The sequence below is a fragment of the Mesoplodon densirostris genome, chromosome 19 (genome assembly GCF_025265405.1).
Source record: "Mesoplodon densirostris isolate mMesDen1 chromosome 19, mMesDen1 primary haplotype, whole genome shotgun sequence".
Taxonomy (NCBI): Eukaryota; Metazoa; Chordata; class Mammalia; order Artiodactyla; family Ziphiidae; genus Mesoplodon; species Mesoplodon densirostris.
The window spans coordinates 61939104-61958827 of NC_082679.1; the positions used below are offsets into that span (position 1 = coordinate 61939104).

Consider the following 19724-nt stretch of genomic DNA (forward strand, 5'->3'; position numbering starts at 1 on the left):
CGGGGATGCCAACAGCACCTACATCTATCTTTTTTTCTTTCTTTTTTTTTTGCCACACTGTGAGGCTTGTGGGATCTTAGTTCCCCAACCAGCGTTCGAACCTTGCCCCCTGCATTGGGAGCTCGGAGTCTTAACCACTGGACCGCCAGGGAACTCCCAAACAGCACCTATTTCTGACGGTTATTGCTAAAGATTAAACAAGCTACAGAATAAGATACGCCAGTCCCTAATAGCTCCGTGAATGTCAATTCAATCTGAATACGACAACCGCCTTTGTTTTTCCAGTAAAGCAAGAAGCTTTATAAGACCAATCAGACAGCCTTGTTTTTTGAAAAACAAAAAACCCATTTATTTCTGTAAACCGTTTTGAGTGCGGATGCTCTTCACGACCCCAACACAGCACAGACTTCCCCCAACGAAATGAGCAAGGAAAAGAGAAAAAGAATGCTACCAAACGTGCTCACGAAGAAGCAAGCCAATCTCATCTTTCTCTGAAAAAAAGAAAACCCTTTTGCCGGTGTGGTGCCACCAAGGATTAAAACCACAGACTTTCTGGTCCCCAGAGGGCGGGGCTCCTGCTGTACACGCTCTGTCCCCTGCTGTCCTTGCCGTCCGGCAGAGGACCGACTGGACCTCAATTCCCATCCCGCACCCCGGGCCTCTCCCCCTAATGCCCTCATCACTCGGGGAGCCCGGGAAGTGAACCCTGAAAGACTCCTCCTGTTGAATCTGGACTTAGACCTTTGTCCCCACTCCACGCCATCGTGAGATTTTGATCAAGAGGGTGGGAACGGGGCCACTTCAGACCGGTGGCAAAGCCAGGCAACGTTTAAGGCAAAATTTCTCTCTTCTCTTTCGGTCTGAGTCAGCCCTGCACATGTCACCACGGAGCACCATCTCTGATGGAGCCTGGAGCTTAGGCAACTTGGGATGGGGGGGTGGGGACTCTGGAGCGACTCTCGGGGGTGTGTGAGCCTGGCCAGCGGGACGTGTGTGTGCTTGCGGGGGCCGCCGTCCAGGGCACAGCTGCCTTCTCAGCGGGAAGCAGGCAGGCGCCGAGGAAAACCAGGAGAGCAGCCATGGCCCGGGCGCCACAAGCAACACGGGCAGGCTGCTTGTGCGTCAGTGAAATACCAGGACAGGATCACCATGGGAGGCACCTCCGATCTGATGATGTGCGTGCCCTCGGCATCAACATGATTTTTCTTTAGAACAAGAAAGAGCGGGGAAAGAAAGAAAAAAAGAGAAAAGAAAGATGTTCCATGAGCTTTGTGGGCTAGGACGTGGCAGGTGCACAAGGGAAGCGGGGAGGGGAGCTGGGTTTCGGACGGGGTGCTGGGCGCCGCCTCTCATGGCGTCTCCTCTCCCTGGCGGGCTGGTAGCTGAGGCCGTGGGCCCCTCGCCCGGGGAGCAGGCAGATGACTTTGGCAAGGGGCGGGGCGCGGGGGCTACTCCGTCTGGGCGTCGTAGTTGGCTCCGCCCGCCTTCTTGAGCTCGCTCCTGATGAAATCGTCCTCCAGCTCCCTCCGGTCGCTGATCACAAACTCTTTGGCGAAATTCTACCAGAACAAGATAGAACACAGAGTTCCCGTTAAAGAAGAGGGGACGGGATCTGAGCAGGGCTCAGGCAACACACCAGGAAGTCTTGGCACCTAAAACGCTAAGAAATGATCAAAATGAAAATCTGGTGGCAGAATGGTTTGGCAGGGGAAAAAAAAAACAAACCCCCCAAAAAACGTGACCAGAGATCAGGAAATGGGTAAAATCGAGATACTGTGCAGTTAGTTCCAAGACCACGGGGATGGGCCAAGGTCAGGTCTGGGTTCGGATCCTGGCTCTGTCGTTCTCCGGCTGTGTGGCCTTGGGCAAGTTCTTTCAACTCTCTGTGCCTCAGTTTCCTCATCTGTGAAAACCCATCTTCTCAGGAGAATAATAGAAGAGGAGATTGGAAAGGTAGGCAGGTCGGCTGGTAAATGTTTAATACCAGGCTCTCTCAAAAGAGGGGTGGGGGGCCTCCCTGGTGGCGCAGTGATTGAGAGTCCGCCTGCCGATGCAGGGGATATGGGTTCGTGCCCCGGTCTGGGAGGATCCCATATGCCGCGGAGCGGCTGGGCCCGTGAGCCATGGCCGCTGAGCCTGCGCATCCGGAGCCTGTGCTCCGCAACGGGAGAGGCCACAACAGTGAGAGGCCCGCGTACGGCAAAATAAATAAATAAATAAATAAATAAATAAATAAATAAATAAAGAGGGGTGGGGGTGATTTGTAGCTTTTACCCGTTTCCATGGTGTAAATATTCACATGATATCTGATTATAAGCTATCAACAGGGAACCAGTACGTGGAGCTGGGAAGATACATGACTGGCTGTCACCAGCAGGTACAAGGTAGCTTCAAGTGCCCCTGTCATAGTGATGCACGGCCTCTGGTCCCAGGCCTGAGTGATCAGCCCAGACACTGAATGCACTAAAGGATGTACTGGGCTCTCCAGCCATACTCAGTTACTTGAAGGCAGGGAGTTTGTTTCCATACATTCAAGAAAAACTATGCCGTGTGATGGGGCTACAGTGATGAGCAAATGGAGGCAGTCACTGTGCCCTCTTAGGGTACACATTTCAACCATAAAACCCCACAGGCCTGGCACACGTGAGGCTCTTATAAATGCCTGTGGCATGAATGAGTGACACAGGTGATCTGGCTTCTCAGATAACCCTGAACCATGAAGAATCAAGAGTTATTTTAATACATGCATCATAAGACTTCCATAAACAAGGAAAATTTCAGGATGGTGACAGGTAAGAATACAGAGAAATTTACCAAAATCTGAATAACAAGTCTGAAGGTCAGAACATCATCCACATTAAAAAAAGAGTCCACAAGGAAATAATGTAAACAATGACCACTATTTACACAGCACCTATGGGTACCGGACACTGCCACACATTAGCAAACTTAATTCTTAAAACCTTTAGTACGGTATTCCTAGATATGTACCCAAGAGAAATGAAAGCATATGTCCACACAAACACTTGTAAACACAAACGTTCATGGCAACATTATTCATAACAACCAAAAAGTAGAAGCAACCCAAATGCCCATCAAGACATGAACGGGTAAACAAAACATGGTCTATCCATACAATGGAATATTATTCAGTCATAAAAAGGAATGAGGTATTGACACAGGTTACAACAGGGATGAACCTCAAAATCATTATGCTCAGTGAGAGAAGCCAGACATGAAAGACCACATATTGTATGATTCCATTTATATGAAATGTCCAGAAAAGGCAAATCCAGAGAGACAGAAAGTAGATTCATGGTTTCTAGGAGCTAGAGATTGCGACAGAAAATAATGGAAATGTGCTGAAATTGGATTGTGGTGATAGTTGCACAACTCTGTAAATTTACTTTAAAAAATCATTGAGGGCCTCCCTGGTGGCGCAGTGGTTGAGAGTCCGCCTGCCGATGCAGGGGATGCGGGTTCGTGCCCCGGTCTGGGAGGATCCCATATGCCGCGGAGCGGCTGGGCCCGTGAGCCATGGCCGCTGGGCCTGCGCATCCGGAGCCTGTGCTCCGCAACGGGAGAGGCCACAACAGTGAGAGGCCCGCATACCGCAAAAAAAATTTAAAAATAAATAAATAAATAAATAAAAAATCATTGAATTGTAGACATAGAATGAGTTAATTTTGTGGTATGTAAATTATACCTCAACAAAGCTGTTTTTTAAAAAATCCTGTAAAATGATCAATATTATTTCCATTGTGAAGATGAGAAAACAAAGGCTGGAGATTATGACACCTGCCCAAAGTCACACAGCTAGTAGGTACAGCTGACTCTAAAGCTGGACTTCTTAAAAGTGTCACCATCCCCTTTAGGAGTGATGCAAATATTTTGGAATTAGATAGAGGTGGTGTCTGCACCACATTTGTGAGGTACTAAATGCCACTGAGTTGTATATTTTTAAATGTTGGTTAATTTTATGTTATGTGAATTTCACCTCAATTTTTAAAAAAACAAGAGAAAGGAAAAAAAGGAGAATGACTAAACCAGGAGCACCCTCAAGGTCAAGTTTTACAATATTAAGACTAAACGTTTGCCATGCCAAACCACCAAGAATACTAACAGGAAGGAGGAAATGGGAGGTTAATATTTATCAGGTAACTAATATGTACCAGGTGCAGGTTCACACATTTTCTCACTTAATCCTACCTCAGTATATTAGCTTTTTTTTTAAAAGATAAGATCTGCAGGCGAGGCTTGGAGAGATTGTGTAACTAGCCCAGATGACCAAACATCCTTCCAACCCTTTCTACTCCCAGCCTGCCATGCTGTGCTGCTAAGCGTCTGTATAAGTCATCAGCACACCATTGAACACAAGCAGAATGGCAGAGCCAGAAAGGGCAACCCAGAAGTAATGCGTGTCTCAACCTGAGTCCCAGCGGCAGGGGGAGGGGCGAAGAGCAGACCAGAAGGAGGAAGCCCACAGCTCAAGACGCCTATAGAAGGAAGTCCAAAGTTCCTCTACCCTGTGGTAGCTATATATGGCAATCTAGAGAAACAAGAACACTCACGCTTGTGTCTATTAGCCATCAGACAATTCAGATTAAAAGAAGTTTGATAAGATCTCAGAAATCCACAATGAAAGTGCACATAGAGCACAATTCACCTTCAACCCACAGGGATATGAGAAATCGAATCATAGCCAGAAGGAGCAAGCCAGGATAGCAGAACCCAGTGAAACATAACAATAAATGTAAATGAACAAAATTACCTTAAAAAAATAGCTATGTCTCAAACTGCACAAAAAGCAGCCCCAAACCCTATATACCTGAGAATCTGAGACGTTTAAAACCAAAAGATTTGTCAAAAAATGATTCTTTCAAACAAAAGTAGAGAAAAGCAACCTCACCCATCCCCACTATAGGAACCAGCCCCTGCCCTCCAGAGGGCAGGCAGGAGGTGGCCAGCCACGTGGATGTGGTCCTAGCAGGCAGGCCTGGTGGGCCTCATCCACCACAGGATGCTGGGTGAGCCGATGCTTCCCCTCAGGGTGTGGACTCTGCAGAAAGTCCCGCAAAGGTCTGAGTCAGCCTCAACCCAACTCAAAATGAGTGTACACTCCTCCACCTCTGTTCCTGCCAGGGTTCTCACATAGCAGGCCTTCGACATGGCAGGGAGACGCCACCAATTCCGTGAAGTGGGTTTAAGTGTGAGTTTTCCAAGAGGCAGAAACAGAGCGAAAACAGCTCTGTGCACAGCCAGACTTTGATGTGGGAACAACGCCTGGGACCTGAGGGGCCTGCAAGGACTTGCCCGCGCTGAAAACCACAAAGAACACATCTGCACAAAGCAGGGCCACCTCCCCGCCATGCTCACACCTCTGCTCTCAGCCACTGTCCCTGGCATCCTCCAGGCAACACCTCCTGAGGCAGAGGCAGGCCACACGAGGACTGCAAGATGAGGGGGGAGGCAAGTCCTTTCTCCAGGAAGGAGACCGGCAGGGCCCAGAGCAATGCTAATACGTAGGGAATTTTAAATTTTCTAGTAGCCACATTGAAAAAGAAACAGGTGACATTCATTGTAATAGTATTTGATCTAACTCTATATCCAAAATATTGCCATTGTAACAGGTAATCAATATATAAAACCATCAGTGAAATGTCTACATTTTGTGCTCCATACTAAATCTTGGAAAGCCAGTGTATATTTTACTTATAGGCACGGCACATAGCAGTATGACAAGCCAGACTTTCTGTGCTCTGCAGCCACACGTGGCTGGTGGCAGCCCAGGTCTAGATAGAACAGGAAGGAACCTGAGAGAATAACGTGCTCAGTCAAGGAGAATCATTAACCATAAAATATTACAGCCGATCTGAGTGGGGGAGTGGGAACCTTTGGGGGCGGAGCAGGGAGAGTGGGAAATGTTCCATCTTGATCTGGGCAGTAGTTTCATGGGTACGTACAAAAATTCAAACTTTTAAAATTCAAAAATTTGTCAAGCTGTACATCTAAGATTCGTGCACTTTCCTCTATGTACATTATACCTTGGTTAACAAAAACAGGTGGTGGGGGGGCAGGGGACATTGAGCTGAAAGAGTCTTTGAAACCCTGACATTCACCCCCTTATTTGATAGAGAAGAAGTAGGAGACCCAGAGAGGGGAAACAATCCATCCCAGGGCACATAGCAGCCTCACCTCGGGGCCCTGGGGGCAGGTCCTCACTCCTCCGCATCCTCCCTGGTAGGCTGCTCCAGCCTGCCTGTCCCTCCCACGTAAGCATCCGTCATACCCTCAAGGCTACCAAAGCCACATGCCAGAGACTTCAAAGCAAAATATGCCAGTCTGGGGGCACAGTCACCTGTGGTTCTAGAAAGATCTTCATGTCTGGGAACTCGGTGTCCCTGGCTGAGAGCCTCCAGACAGGGTCTCTCCCTTTTCTGCCAGTGCAGGGCTTTTCAAAGGAAGAGGCCTCATCCAGCTAAAAAGGACTTCAAGATGGTTTGGAAACACACCAATCAAGTTCAGGACACATTGTGTCCCTGTGACTTTTCTCAAGTGCATTTAAGTTCATGCTTCAAAGACATAAGATGGACACTGGTCTGCTTCCAAGGAGGGCAATTCTAGGGAAGGACTGGGGTTAGGAATTGGGGCTCTGTACATAGTCAAGAATCTATTTGCAAGGCTGGCTTAAAAAGTGTATAAGTGGGCTTTCCTGGTGGCGCAGTGGTTGAGAGTCCGCCTGCCGATGCAGGGGACACGGGTTCATGCCCCGGTCCGGGAAGATCCCACATGCCGCGGAGCGGCTGGGCCCGTGAGTCATGGCCGCTGACCCTGCATGTCCGGAGCCTGTTGCTCCACAACGGGAGAGGCCACAACAGTGAGAGGCCCGCGTACCGCAAAAGAAAAAAAAAAAAGTGTATAAGTATTTTCCTATCCTTGGTTTTAAATCACTTCATTTTTAAATGGCTCCCATTGGCCTGGGTTTAAACCCCAGCTTCAGTCCTAAAACATGCTAGGAGTAGTTTGTGCCAAATACAAATAGGGACAGCTGTGCATATGCATCTCCAGCAGCCTGACCCTCCCCAGAAACTTACCCGCCCTGAGCCTCAGTCTCCTCATCTGCAAGCAGGGACAATAAGAGGACCTACTACATCCTAGGGCTGGTTGTGAGGATCTGATGAGTGTGCACTGGAAGTGCTCAAGAATGACTAGGTAATATTTTAAATGACCCTGAGTTACCTTTGTTCACAAGATTGTTAGGGGAGTCTGAGCTATAAAGAAGTTTTCTGAAACACTCAGAGCACAGGGAGTGGCTAGTTCCTCTTCTCTCACCCACACTGATTTCTCCATCCCCACTGTTTACTTTTTAACAAAGGGAAGTCTGGAGAATTCCTCGGAATAAGCAAGGTTGTGACATTGGCTCTCCCTGCCCTCGCAGAAAGAAGACGGCAAATCCAGCTGCTCGTCCAAAAGCTGTGTGTGGGATTAGCCATAGGAGGACAGAGAAGAAGCCTGTTGGGGTAGAAGTGTGTCTGGTCTTCCACCTAGAACATTAGGACCATGGTGGGTTGCTACCCTATGCAGAGAATATGGGTGCTGGGAAGGTCTGGGAAGAAAAAATGAGTGGGAGTCTTTGACAGTTAAGTTTGTGATGCCATCAATGCACATTTCTACAAGGCAGGGCCAGGGAGGAAAGGTGACCTTCGTTGTATCCAAAGACAATGAGAGCTAATGCAATTTGTTCTTCCAATAAACACATGTTTACTGAACACCTATTATACGCCAGACACTCTCCTAGGCCATGGGAAGTCAAAATCTGGTACTTACAGGTCCCTCTGAGAGTCTAAGAGCAGAGAAAGAGAACCAGGGGGCTCTAAAATGCCCCGAAGGAAGCCATCAATGGCTCTGGGCCCTGGTTTCCACCTCTGTGAAAGAAGAGGGCTTTCTTCTTTCACAGGTTCTAGAAGGCAGGTTCGGCCAGCCCTTTCCCCACCAGCTATCTGTGGATTTGCACCTGAGCCTCCAGAGCATGTGGGACAAAGTTCCACCTTGGACACAAGAATCCAAGGAACAATGGGGAAAACTGGCACAGAACTGTCAACTTTCGGATTAGAGCATGGCTTTCGAAAAGGAGGCCTTGTGCTAGTAAACTCTTGCAAAAAAAACGGGGGATGGAACCTCCCCTCCCACATGTGTGAAATGGGACAGGGGGTGGATGAGACACATGCTGGCCACAATATTGTATCTTTTCCCCCAAGTAGGCGAAGATTAATTATAAACCACAGACCTTGGTGTGCTGAAGAAAAGCAGTTGGTCCCCAGCAGCCTGCATCTTGCTAGGAGAAAAGGCACCCTCCAAGGAACACAGGCCTGATGAAAAGGCACAGTATCAAACGTGCCAACCCCTCCTGGGTCCCCTACACTTTCCCTCCTACAACTATTCTACAGCGCCTCAGAGACCAAGGTTTTAAAAATCCTTCCAGCAAGGTGTAATTTACTTAAAAAGAACAGGTTCTTATAACTGGCATGAGTCACCACAGACAAGGGAAAAACAAATAGATCAAAATGGTATGGTCCAGTGTTTGACAGATTCGGGAACACAGGCACCTGCGTCACCACCACAGGGCAGAAGTGACACCACCCTATTTCACTAAGGAGAGGACAAAGGACAAGAGAGAGAAATGTGGTGGCATTTCGAGTGGACACAAGGTAATTGCCCAACACAGATGGATGGGGGAAAGCATGATGTCTTATAGCATGCTGGGGTAGTTCTGGGTCCAAACCAAATAGGAGCAGCCATCCATACGCCTTGAATCCTGACCCCTGCAGGGCCACCCACCTCTTTAGCATGTGAGTGACTGCCTGGATTCTGACACCCCCTGCTTTCCTGACCATGGACATTTACAGAAGCCCTGACTCCATTTCTTCCTGATTTCTGACTATGGCTCCATCTAGATCAGGGATGGTAAGATGTGGGAAACAAACTCTGTTCTCTTCTCCAGTATCCATGGCAGACATCACAAATCAATCATGGCACTTTCCCCACCAAGTCCAGACTTAAACTCAAAATCCTAAACCCAGACCTCCAAATAGCCCCTGCTATCGATCACTTGACAAACAATATTAAATCCATGTTTAGGACTTCAATTTCTGCCTGGTTGAAATTGTGCTTAGCATTTCTTGTTCCTCAGTGACACCCACTTTGGGGACTTTTTCCCAAAGGAATAATTCAACAGAATTTAAAAAAAATTACAACACACGTACTCACAGATGTTCATTGTCAGTAAATACCAGACTGCTTCCACTTTTCAACAGAAGTTGGGTAAATAAGTAAGTAGTATTTACATTGAACACTTCATACATAGCAGACACTTATGATATACAGTATTTTACTTAATTTTTACAATTCCATGAGTTTAGATATTATCATCCCCAATTTTCAGAGGATGCTGAAACTCAAGGAAGTAAAGTAGCTGGCAAAAGGTCGCACACATGGTGAGTGGTGGGGTTGGGACCGAAACCCGTGTTTAACTCCACGCCAAGGTCTTTACCAGGAGAGTGAACACACACACACACACACACACACAAACACGTACATGTAATCGCACATTCACTAACAGAATAGTATTCAGCCATTAAAATTATGAAAACTGAAAACATTTATGAAATGTTACATGAAAGGACACACTGTACCTCTGCTATGATTAAGCACCTTTGTAATAACATGTACCACATGGTCAGGGCTCCAGGGGAATTAGCAGAAATCACTGTGTGGCTGATCATCATTTAGGTCCTTAATTTTGTCCAAACCATTTTTCAAAACCACACCACCCTGGGATAAACCACCAAGGGGGAGAAAACAGAGAGCCTGGAGCTTGTTCTGGGAAGGTCTTTCAAAAGGCAGGATGTCCAGGGACAAACTATGACAAGGACAAAGGTGGGGTTGGTCCATGCAGGGGAAGAGAACGAGGGAGGGAAAATCTGAAGACAAACGTAGAGAGTGTAGGCAGCCTACAGCCCCAAAAGCACCATGGGGTGTGCATGCCACACACGGAGACCTGTCTGGACTCAGCGTTTGGGCTCCTTCAGTAAAGACCTGCACACACTCTAATCTGGCATCCCCAGAGCATGGAAACTGTCTGCTGTTGACAGTGTTGGGAATCACTGTGTGGACATCAGGAGGCCAGCTGGCGGGGGGCAACCAGGCAGGCACCACGCCAAGGCCAGCTGGCTGAGGGCTGGGACCCATCTGGGGTTTAGTGATGGGCACCCGGCCACAGCCCACCGGCAGAGCAGGCTTGTGAAAGCGGCTTCCATTTACATGCTGGGCTCAGGGCCTGGGCGTCTTCCTCTCCCAAGGGCTTTTAACCTCCTGGTAGCAGAAGCATAGAACCAGGTTCCCCACTGCCCTTCCCACAACTAAAGCGGGTCTCTGAGCCCCACCAGCTGGCTTCTGTCTTGACACTCACCTTGGCTTGAGGACTCACCCCTCCCAGCCTCAATTTCCTCATCTGTATATTGGGTGTATAATGGCACCTGCCCCTCCACACATGATCCCTGGCTCCACCATTCACAGGCCTCTTGGGAGCTTTGTATTTGTGTTAAATAAAGGACACAAGCACGGGAAAGCCCCCTTGCCGGAGCACAGGCCCAGGTGAAACGCATCAGCGCAAAAGGCCCTTTCTGGTTCTGAGAAGAATAAAGGGCCTTTCCACAAACCACAGGCTTGGAGAAGCATAAAACTCCCTGTAAAAACAAACAGCTGAAACCCTTTAAAGATGGATGAAGCGCCAAAGCTGGTCCCCCGAGGGCCAGGCAGCAACTAATGCTTTGCAAGGGGGAGCAGCAGCCCCATAAATCTCATGACACAGAAGTGTGTGGGTTCTCCCGGCTGACCCAACCAGCTCTCACCTCTGCTTTTCACTGACACAAAGCAGAACCCTTGGAAATTCCAATCCACCCCCAAATCCCTCCCTGAGTGTAAATGGCTTCCACAATTTAATTCAGCCCAAAGAGCAATTACTGAACATTTACTAGCTTCTGTCCTAGGAATACACCAAGAAAAAGACACAGACTACAGCCTAAGTGAACAGATCTGTTTCTTCACTTTTTAGCACCTGTTTAGTACTTTTCTAGGTTTGAGAAATACAAATAAAGCGGCCATGGTCCCTGCCCTTGAGATTACTTTCTAGGGTCACTTAATTATAATTCATGGAATTTGGGTCACAGTATCATACAAACAGATAAAGGAGCAATTAATTCTGATTGAGGCTGATAGAATGGGATAAAGAATAAGGGTTTTGAAGGATGAATAGGAGTTCATCGGTCACTAAAAGGAGAAACCTTTTCACATCCTTTACTTTCCTTTAATCCTTCCAACAGCTCTATGAAATTTTACAGTCTCTTTTTCATAAGAGAGGACAGAGTCTAGAGATAAAGTTACTTGCCCGAGGTCCTAGGATGAAAAGTTGCTAGAGCTGGAATATCAACTTGGGTCTCACTCCCCTTAAACCCATGATCTCTACCATTTGACACAGCAGCATTTTTTAAAAAAAGAAACACTGTGCAATGATGTTCAGTTTCCAGTTTAAAAAAAAAAAAAAAAAAGTTCTACCATCAAGGAGCTTGAGAACCAGATCAGTAAATTTAAAAAATAAATGTAAGAGGTTTGTTTCCTGCAGAACTTCTCAGAGCCTTCTCAGAGTGCTAGAGGACTTTGGGAAACATGCAGTGGGGTGAAGTGACAGTCAGGGCCCCAGGGGCCAGTCTACAAGCACAGGGGACATTGAGCAACTTCCCCAACTTCCCCGGGTCCCAGGCTCCTCATCTATAAAGTGGGGATAATGACAGAACTGTCCTTGTTGTGAAGAAGGAATCATTTTAATGTGTGGAAAGTCCTTGAAAGTGCCAGGCATGTGGTAGCGGCACAATAAAACTCTTGTTATTAATATTACTACCACATTGGTACACAAACACAAATTGGTACACAAAGACCCTCCTGGAGGAGAGTTAGGACATCTGGTCCCAGCCCTGGGGGTGAAGGGGGTCCAGAATGTAAGCCATCCCTGCTCCTGGGGTTCAGAGGCCATCAGGATACACTACACTGATGATTCCATGCAGTCACTGACATGCCCGTCCTTCCTGCCTCTACTTCTCCTTGGAGGAAACACTCCCTGCCGTTCTTTTCCCAGTGCTGAAAGCTGAGACCTACCTCTGGTTACTTGGCTCCGTGAGCATTCATATGATGTTAAAAAATACAAAATAGATAAAAGGACCGCGTGAACAAAGTGATTCCGCAAGGCCAGCACAATGCTTCATCAACTGAGTCTGCTCTAAAGCAAGACAGCCTGGCCCAGCGCAGGCAGGTCTCTAACAGTGTGTGTGGGGGGGGTGACTGCATTGCCCCTGTCATCCCACAGAGGCGCCGGAACAATGGGACGGGTGTTGTGTTGCCGGCACCAGCCAGGCATTTCTGTGAAGCAGATGACGGCTGTGACGACGCAGCCGCACACCCTGTCCGCTCAGCACATTCCCAGGGCTTGAGTCCGGCTGTCACCATGGCCCAGCCCAGCAGCCGTCACTGCCCGTGGCCTTGCTGGTCTTGTCTTGCTTTCCACCAGTCGCAGATGCAGCTCAGCAGCTCAGCCCGGCTCTGAACACAGACTAAAGAGACCCAGAATCAAGCCTCCTGATTTTTAACTCCTCCGGGCTCCAGCCCCAGGCCTGCTGCTTGTTAGTCATGGGTTCGGGGCAAATCCTATCACTGCTCTGGGTTAGGGTTAGGGTTAGGGTTAAGGTTAGGGCTCCCCTTGCTGATGCACCTATGCGCAGGCCCCAGGCTGGAACATGAAGGACTGGATTGTTTGAAGTCAGCACCAGCAAGGGTGGGTGAGGCTCAGGACCTTCCTGTGTTGCTGATGGATGTGACTTTGATCCAAGCCATCTGCAAGACAATCAGGCAGGATGGGTCAACAATAAGATTCATGCCTTGTGTCCCGGGGCTCAGCACGAGGACCTATCCGCTCCCAGGAAAACGCTCCACAACCTAGAAAGCTGTGCATCGTGGTGCTGTCTAAACAGGACAGCTGGGAGTCATAAGAGCCGCACTTCCGGGCCTCTACCAGAGATAACTCTAAGCGCTTTCCGTATAGTTGCTCATGTAATCCTCACAACAACCGCAAGAGGCAGACACTATACCAGCCCAGTTTTAGCCATCAGGGGAGTGAAGCCCAGAGGAGAGCAACTTGCTCAAGGCCATACAGTAAATGGCGGGGCTGAAATCTGAACTCACCCCATCTGGCTCAAACGGCTATACCCCAGATGACTGCACTACAAACTGTCTCTTTGTCTGACAAAGTGAAGTATGGTTCATTTAAATGTAATATGCGGTCATAAAAAAACTACCCCATAAAAAAAGAAACAATTTCAGAATAAATCAAAACAGAATATGACACAGCAGGTCAAGTCATCCAACTCATCTTTAAATGGGGAAACTGAGGCCCAGGAAGGGAGAGAGACTTGCCCACAGGCAGGCAGGTGGCGTAAAGACCCATTCCTCTTGATTTCAGTGTCTCTACATTAATTTACACTGTCTACATCTCATACAAAGCATAAGGATGTGGGTATATTATTTTTATTATTACAAAAACCAAGGGTTATGAGTAATCTTAAACTAAACCTCAATCCATTTATTCTTCACTTGGAAACTGTGGTAAAAGGCAGCTAGGGATGTGAGCCTGTCCCCAAGACACGGAATCCAGAATGGTCCATCTGGAGACCCCTTAGAGAACATCTGTTCTGAGTCCCCATTGAGCAGAAAGGACAACTGACACACCAGGATCAGCATGATTTTAGTGACTGTCAGAAAATACCATTATGCCAGTAAAATCGACCCCTTTGTAACATTAATGGCTGTATTTGCAACTGTAGTATAAATGTGAGGTCTTGTAATAGCTTCGGGTGATAAACCTTTTTAAGTGCAGAGGTGGAAAATACGAAAGGTAATGGTCAAAACATCACATTGCACCTGCAGTTCAAGATAGAGTCCCTGCCCCCCACCCCACCACCAGAGGGGACGTCTGTGCTTTTCGTCTACCAGCATCCCTTTCTTTTAACAATCGGAGCTGCCAATCATGAGACCCCACCTGCCTGGTCCACAGGATATGCCAACTGGATCATTTTAAGGGAATGATTGACACTGAGGGAGGGGGGCTCTCTCTTCCCCTGGGATCAAGACAGAGAAGAACCACCGGGCCTGGACCATTTCTCCTGCTGCACAGAGGCCACCTGAGGCCAAATCCAGAGGCAAGAGAAAAGAGAAATGAAAGGAAGATACTGCTTCAGCCCTGGATCCATCCACACCTAAAGCTGGCAACCCCTGCACTTCCCAGTTCAGAGAGCCAAGCAATTACCCTTTTTGCTGCAATGTATTTGAGTTTGCAAACAAATGAATTATAACCAATACTCCCAACTGAAGTTACCAAAGAATCATATTTCCCCAAATCACCCTCTTAACCCACTGAGCCAAATTGAGAAGAGTTCTAGATATATAAAGAACTCTGCAGACTGCTAATAGGTTCAGGGTTTCCTTTGGGGGGGTGATAAAAAAAAGTTCTGGAACTTTCGGACGATGGTGATTATCGCCCAACACTGCAAATGGACTTCACGCCACTGAACCGTATGCCAAAAGGGCTAACATTTCATGTTACTGCATTTTACCACAATCTTAAAAAAGGAAAGAAAACAGGAGCATTGCAAGATTCAAAAGACTGCCCCCACTGGACGCATCCCAGCAAACATCTTCTCCCTGTGTGCCCTGCTCTCCTGGCTGCCCAACAAGAGGGCTAAGTGTGGAGGGCGGAGTCCAGTGGGAGACCTTCGGACTTGGACATGCATTCTTTTGCATCTTCCATTCTGTTGCCATAAAGGAGACCCTTGAAAGCTGGTTAACCATTAAAACCCCCAACTGTCCTGAAGAAAAATAGCCCGTGGGGTTGAGTAGGTGGCCATCCGAAGCAAGGGTGCCGGTGCTGCAGAGGGTATACCAACCACAGTGTTCACTGGTAATGCTGATTAGGATAGGAAGTAAATGATAAGTACTGAACACTTACTATGTCCCAGGCACAGTGCTAACCCGTTAGGAGGGAATCTGACAGCCTATACGTTTTTAAAGTGATCCTCACCCCTGTGATGATATGGAACCCCCACCTCCTAAAAGCATATTCTAAAGAAACGATCCAGTGGATGACAGAAAGGAGCTGCATGTATTAAAATGCTGGTTAGGACATTATTTCTAACAATAAAAACTGGAAGCAGCTCAAGAGGTCAACACCAGGGGGATTTTCAGTACTTCACAGTGCTCTTGTGAAATGGGACGCTCAGCCGCCAGAAAAACCTTCATTACAAAGACTCTGAGGCCACATAATTTATGTAATTATGTTATGTTAGAAAAAAAAAAAAGAAGAAGAAGCTGATTAGGGCATGATTCACAGGCTGTGACCGCAGCAATGCGAAGAGGTAGGTGAGCTCCCCTGCAGAACTCGTAGCGAAGATGGAAAAATAAACTGTAAAAATGGAATGATAGGAAAATGTTTTCCTATTATTATTTTTTGAATAAAAGTTTTCTTTGGGGATAGTTGGGGATTTACAGAAAAGTGGCAAGAGACAATACCAAGAGTTCCCATGTACCCCACCGGTCATTTTGACAATTGTTAACTTCTTATGTTACCATGCTACATCTGTCACAGCTAAGAAGCCAACACTGGAACGTGACTACTAAACTAAACCCCAGACTTCATTCCGATTTCACCAGTTTTTCTGTTCCGGGATCCAATCCAGGACACCACATTGCACACAGCTGATTTCTGTGTGTGTGTGTTTTGGTTTTGGTTTTTTTACAATGCAATGGCTTCCTTTTGTATATTCACAGATATGTGCAACCATCACCACAGATTTTAGATTTTTTTTTTTCTTTTGCGGTACACGAGCCTCTCACTGTTGTGGCCTCTCCCGTTGCGGAGCACAGGCTCCGGGTGCGCAGGCTCAGCGGCCATGGCTCATGGGCCCAGCCGCTCCACGGCATGTGGGATCTTCCCGGACTGGGGCACGAACCCGTGTCACCTGCATCGGCAGGCGGATTCTCAACCACTGCACCACCAGGGAAGCCCATGATTTTAGAATATTTTCATCACGTCAAAAAGAAGCCCCATACCCGTGGTGGGTGGTAGCTATACCACCTCCCCATCACGGGTTTTAGGAAATTGTTTTGCAAAATGGAGAACCCTTTGGTAAGGAGAAAACTATCTCCCCTTCACCTCCCTCCCCCAGTTTATCTTTCTGGAATTTGGATTTTATTTTTCTCAGCATGACCCAGTGTCCTAGCCCCAGATGAATCACTTACTGTCAATTTTTGTTATGTCCAGAATGGAAAAAAACCTTTAAAATGGGGACCTCTACAGGTAGAACTGTTTAGAAGCTCAGAGACAAAACCAAGGGTACAGCCACCTTTTCCTCCTCCCCTCCGTCTAATAGGGACACAGGAGTAAGTCAGTCATGACCAACGCCCAGCTGCCCAGACTAGGATTCTCTGCCACTGTTGATATAGCCTTTGTCATTCTATGGCCATCAAAGTCATCATAAAACCCCTGCTGGTGCCCATAAGGTTGACATTTATTCATTCACCAAGTGCTATTGAGCACCTACTGTGTACTAGACACCATTCAGAGAGCACTCGTGAATTCTCCCATTGGGTCCTCATGGCCACAGTTGGAAGTCATCCATCACCCAATCAGGAAGTGGTGCCATTTTGGTCATCCCTCCAACCCCTTCTCCGTGAGCCACCCGCCCCCCACCAGAGGTAGACACCAGCCACCACTTTTCTAGTATTTGACGGTCAGGATCACAAATGCGTCTACCACCCCAGACAGCAATTTGGGGTACATCTCACCAGTGGTGCTAGTGGTCCAGAAATGTAGCATGACACGTTCCAAGTCACAGACCAAGTAGCCAAGCCCAGCCCCTTGTGTCCCTGCTGGATGGTGACCCTTTGTGGGGTGTGACCAGCACCCTTCCCCCCCGAGACCCTAAAAGAACACAAGGACAGTTACCTGCACCACCTCCTTCACCAGGGTCTTGTCCGTGCCGGTCTTGGCGCGCTGCAGCCCGCTGACATTCTCGCCGATCCACGTGATGAGGGCGAACTTGGACCTCTTGCTCATCGCGTCCCCGGTGGTGAAGCGCACGAAGGCAAACAATCGGACGTCATCTGCACCAACGGCAAAGGGAGGGCACGGTGCTCGGTTAAAACACCCCAAATCCACATCCCCAGCAGGGGCTCTGAGCCACGAGGGTGCCCAGAGCCACATGGCAGGAGCCAACATTCCCTCGCTCAATCTCGACAACAGTGCCACAGGCTGGGATGCCCATTTCACAGATGGGAAGTGGAGGCACAGAAGGGTCATGTGACACTCCCGAGGCTGCACAGGCAGATGGAGGCCAGGCCTCTCTGGCTGCCATGCCTGCGACCCTCCCCTCCCCCAGACAGTCAAGGCTCAAATTCTGAATCTGATTTAGGGAACAGAAGTTCGTCGACTCTTTTTAATCCCAAATCTTTGAGGCCCTATTTGGAACAGCAAAGCCACACGGTGGAGAGATGGGAACTGGGCTGGGGTGGGGAGGAGAGGAGGAAACAAAGACGGTGGCCCTTGTTCTGGTCTGGGATATAGCTCTGGGCCCACTGGGCATGGCTAGCTTATGGCCAGACAATTAGGCCAATAAAGAATTCTGGGGCTTCCCTGGTGGCCCAGTAGTTAAGGATCTGCCTGCCAATGCAGGGAACACAGGTTCGATCCCTAGTCCGGGAAGATCCCACATGCTGTGGAGCAACTAAGCCCGCGTGCCACACTACTGAGCCTGCACTCTAGAGTCCACAAGTCACAACTACTGAGCCCGCGTGCCACAACTACTGAAGCTGGCGCGCTTAGAGCTCGTGCTCCAAAATGAAGAGTAGCTCCCGCTCGCCGCAATTAGAGAAAACCCGCGGGTAGCAACGAAGACCCAGTGCAGCCAAAAATAAATAAATAAAAATTAATTAATTAATTTTAAAAAGAAGAATTCTAAGTATTTTTCCACTGGGTATGTTATGCTTGTTATATGGTATATGTTTGTTTTTATTAGAATGACTCTGGGGGCTATTCTGGCCGATGGATCTACTTTTAAGTCTGTATCATTGCCACACCAGTAATCTCATCATCACTTCAGAATCTCTTTCATAGTACATTGTGCTAAGTTCCCCCATCCTCCACTGCTCTGCATCCCCAAAATATCAGCCGGTATTCTTGAGTTCTTAAAGTGACGTGTGTGTGTGTGTGTGTGTGTGTGTGTGTGTGTGTCCACCTTGGTACTCTAGTCATTAGAGGCTGGGTCATTCTTCCTGCTGAGGAGCATCCTGGCCTGTGTGTGCGCGCGCGCGCGCACACACACACACACACACACACACTTAAACACCCTGCCCCCGCCCACTAGGACAATCAACAACGCCTCCAGCCATTGCTCAATTGTCCCCAGGGGGGCAGAACCGCCCGCAGGTAAGAACAAATTCTAGACATACTTTGTGTCCCCATTTAATCAGGACCCCTTTGTGTTTTCCACCAAAATCCTGCACGTTTTCTTGAGGGCATCACATATCCTTACTCAGATTAATGCCTAAATAATTCACATGTCAATTGCAGTTATCGGAGAAATCTCTTTCCACCCTCCCCCAACCCCCCCCCCCCATGATGGCTGGTACGCGGGATGCTGCTGGTTTGGGGTCATGCATCTTGTACCTGCCGCTTCATTCAGCTCATACTCTCAAATGGCTTTTCGTCGCTGGCTTTAGGATTTCTCAGCGACCCAATGACCCATCGAGCTGTGTTTCCTAAGCATTGTCTGAATCACCTGGGATCTCGCTAAAATGCAGATTCTGATTCGCAGGTTTGGGATAGGGCCCCAGGGTCTGCAGTCCTAACCAGCTCCCAGGTGACACTGATGCTGCTGCTCAAAGGTTCACACTTTGAGGTTTTATGGCTTTTTTTTTTTTTAATCAAGGTGTCTTTCTTCCTAGAATCATTCCGAGTGTCTCCATGCCGAATCCCACACAAAGTAAAGGTTCTCACCAAGATCCAAGGCCACCAGCCCTCTCATGTGAAATTGAGACACAGTCTAAACTGGCTGGTTAGTACCTCAAAGCATGAGCTCATCCTGACAACAAGCTACGCTGTCTAAGGGGGAACCACCTGACCAGGGGAGCTGAGACACAGCCCTGGCAGGCCACGGACTCCTGATCCAAACTCCACATGTGGGCATTTCTTAAAGGAAACAGATCATAATTGTCATTCACACTGGCAAAGCACCTTTCAGTTTACGGGTCAGTATTCATTGGGTCTTTATAAGGATGCTGGGAGGTGGGCTGCAGGGTCGGGGTGGGGACACCACTGTCACCCTCATCAACATCCAAACAACCGTTTGGTAGATGAGGCTGGGAGGTTGTGTGATGTGCCCAAGGTAACATGCCAAGGACAAAGCCAGCCTGAAGCCAAGGGCTAGGACATCTCGGGTGTGTCTGCCCAGCCTCCCTGCTTTAGGGGACCCACCCCACCCAGCCATGGGAGCCTGGTGGGTGCCCATCCTGGGACCTGACCACGGGGGCCAGGCAGTGAGGACAGGCGGGTGTAAGGGACACTTCAC

At 48.3% G+C, this 19724-nt stretch overlaps 1 protein-coding gene across 1 annotated transcript in view; it reads right to left on the reverse strand.

The window, feature by feature from the left end:
- Positions 1-321: 321 nt before the first annotated feature.
- The window catches only part of COTL1 (coactosin like F-actin binding protein 1), a 45060-nt gene continuing 25657 nt past the window's right edge, over positions 322-19724 (reverse strand). The window contains exons 3-4 of the mRNA XM_060084738.1: positions 17105-17262; positions 322-1559 (exon numbers count right to left, since the gene is read on the reverse strand). Coding sequence (XP_059940721.1) covers positions 1449-1559; positions 17105-17262 — 269 coding nt within the window. The 3' untranslated portion in view covers positions 322-1448. The remainder of the gene's footprint in view (positions 1560-17104; positions 17263-19724) is intronic.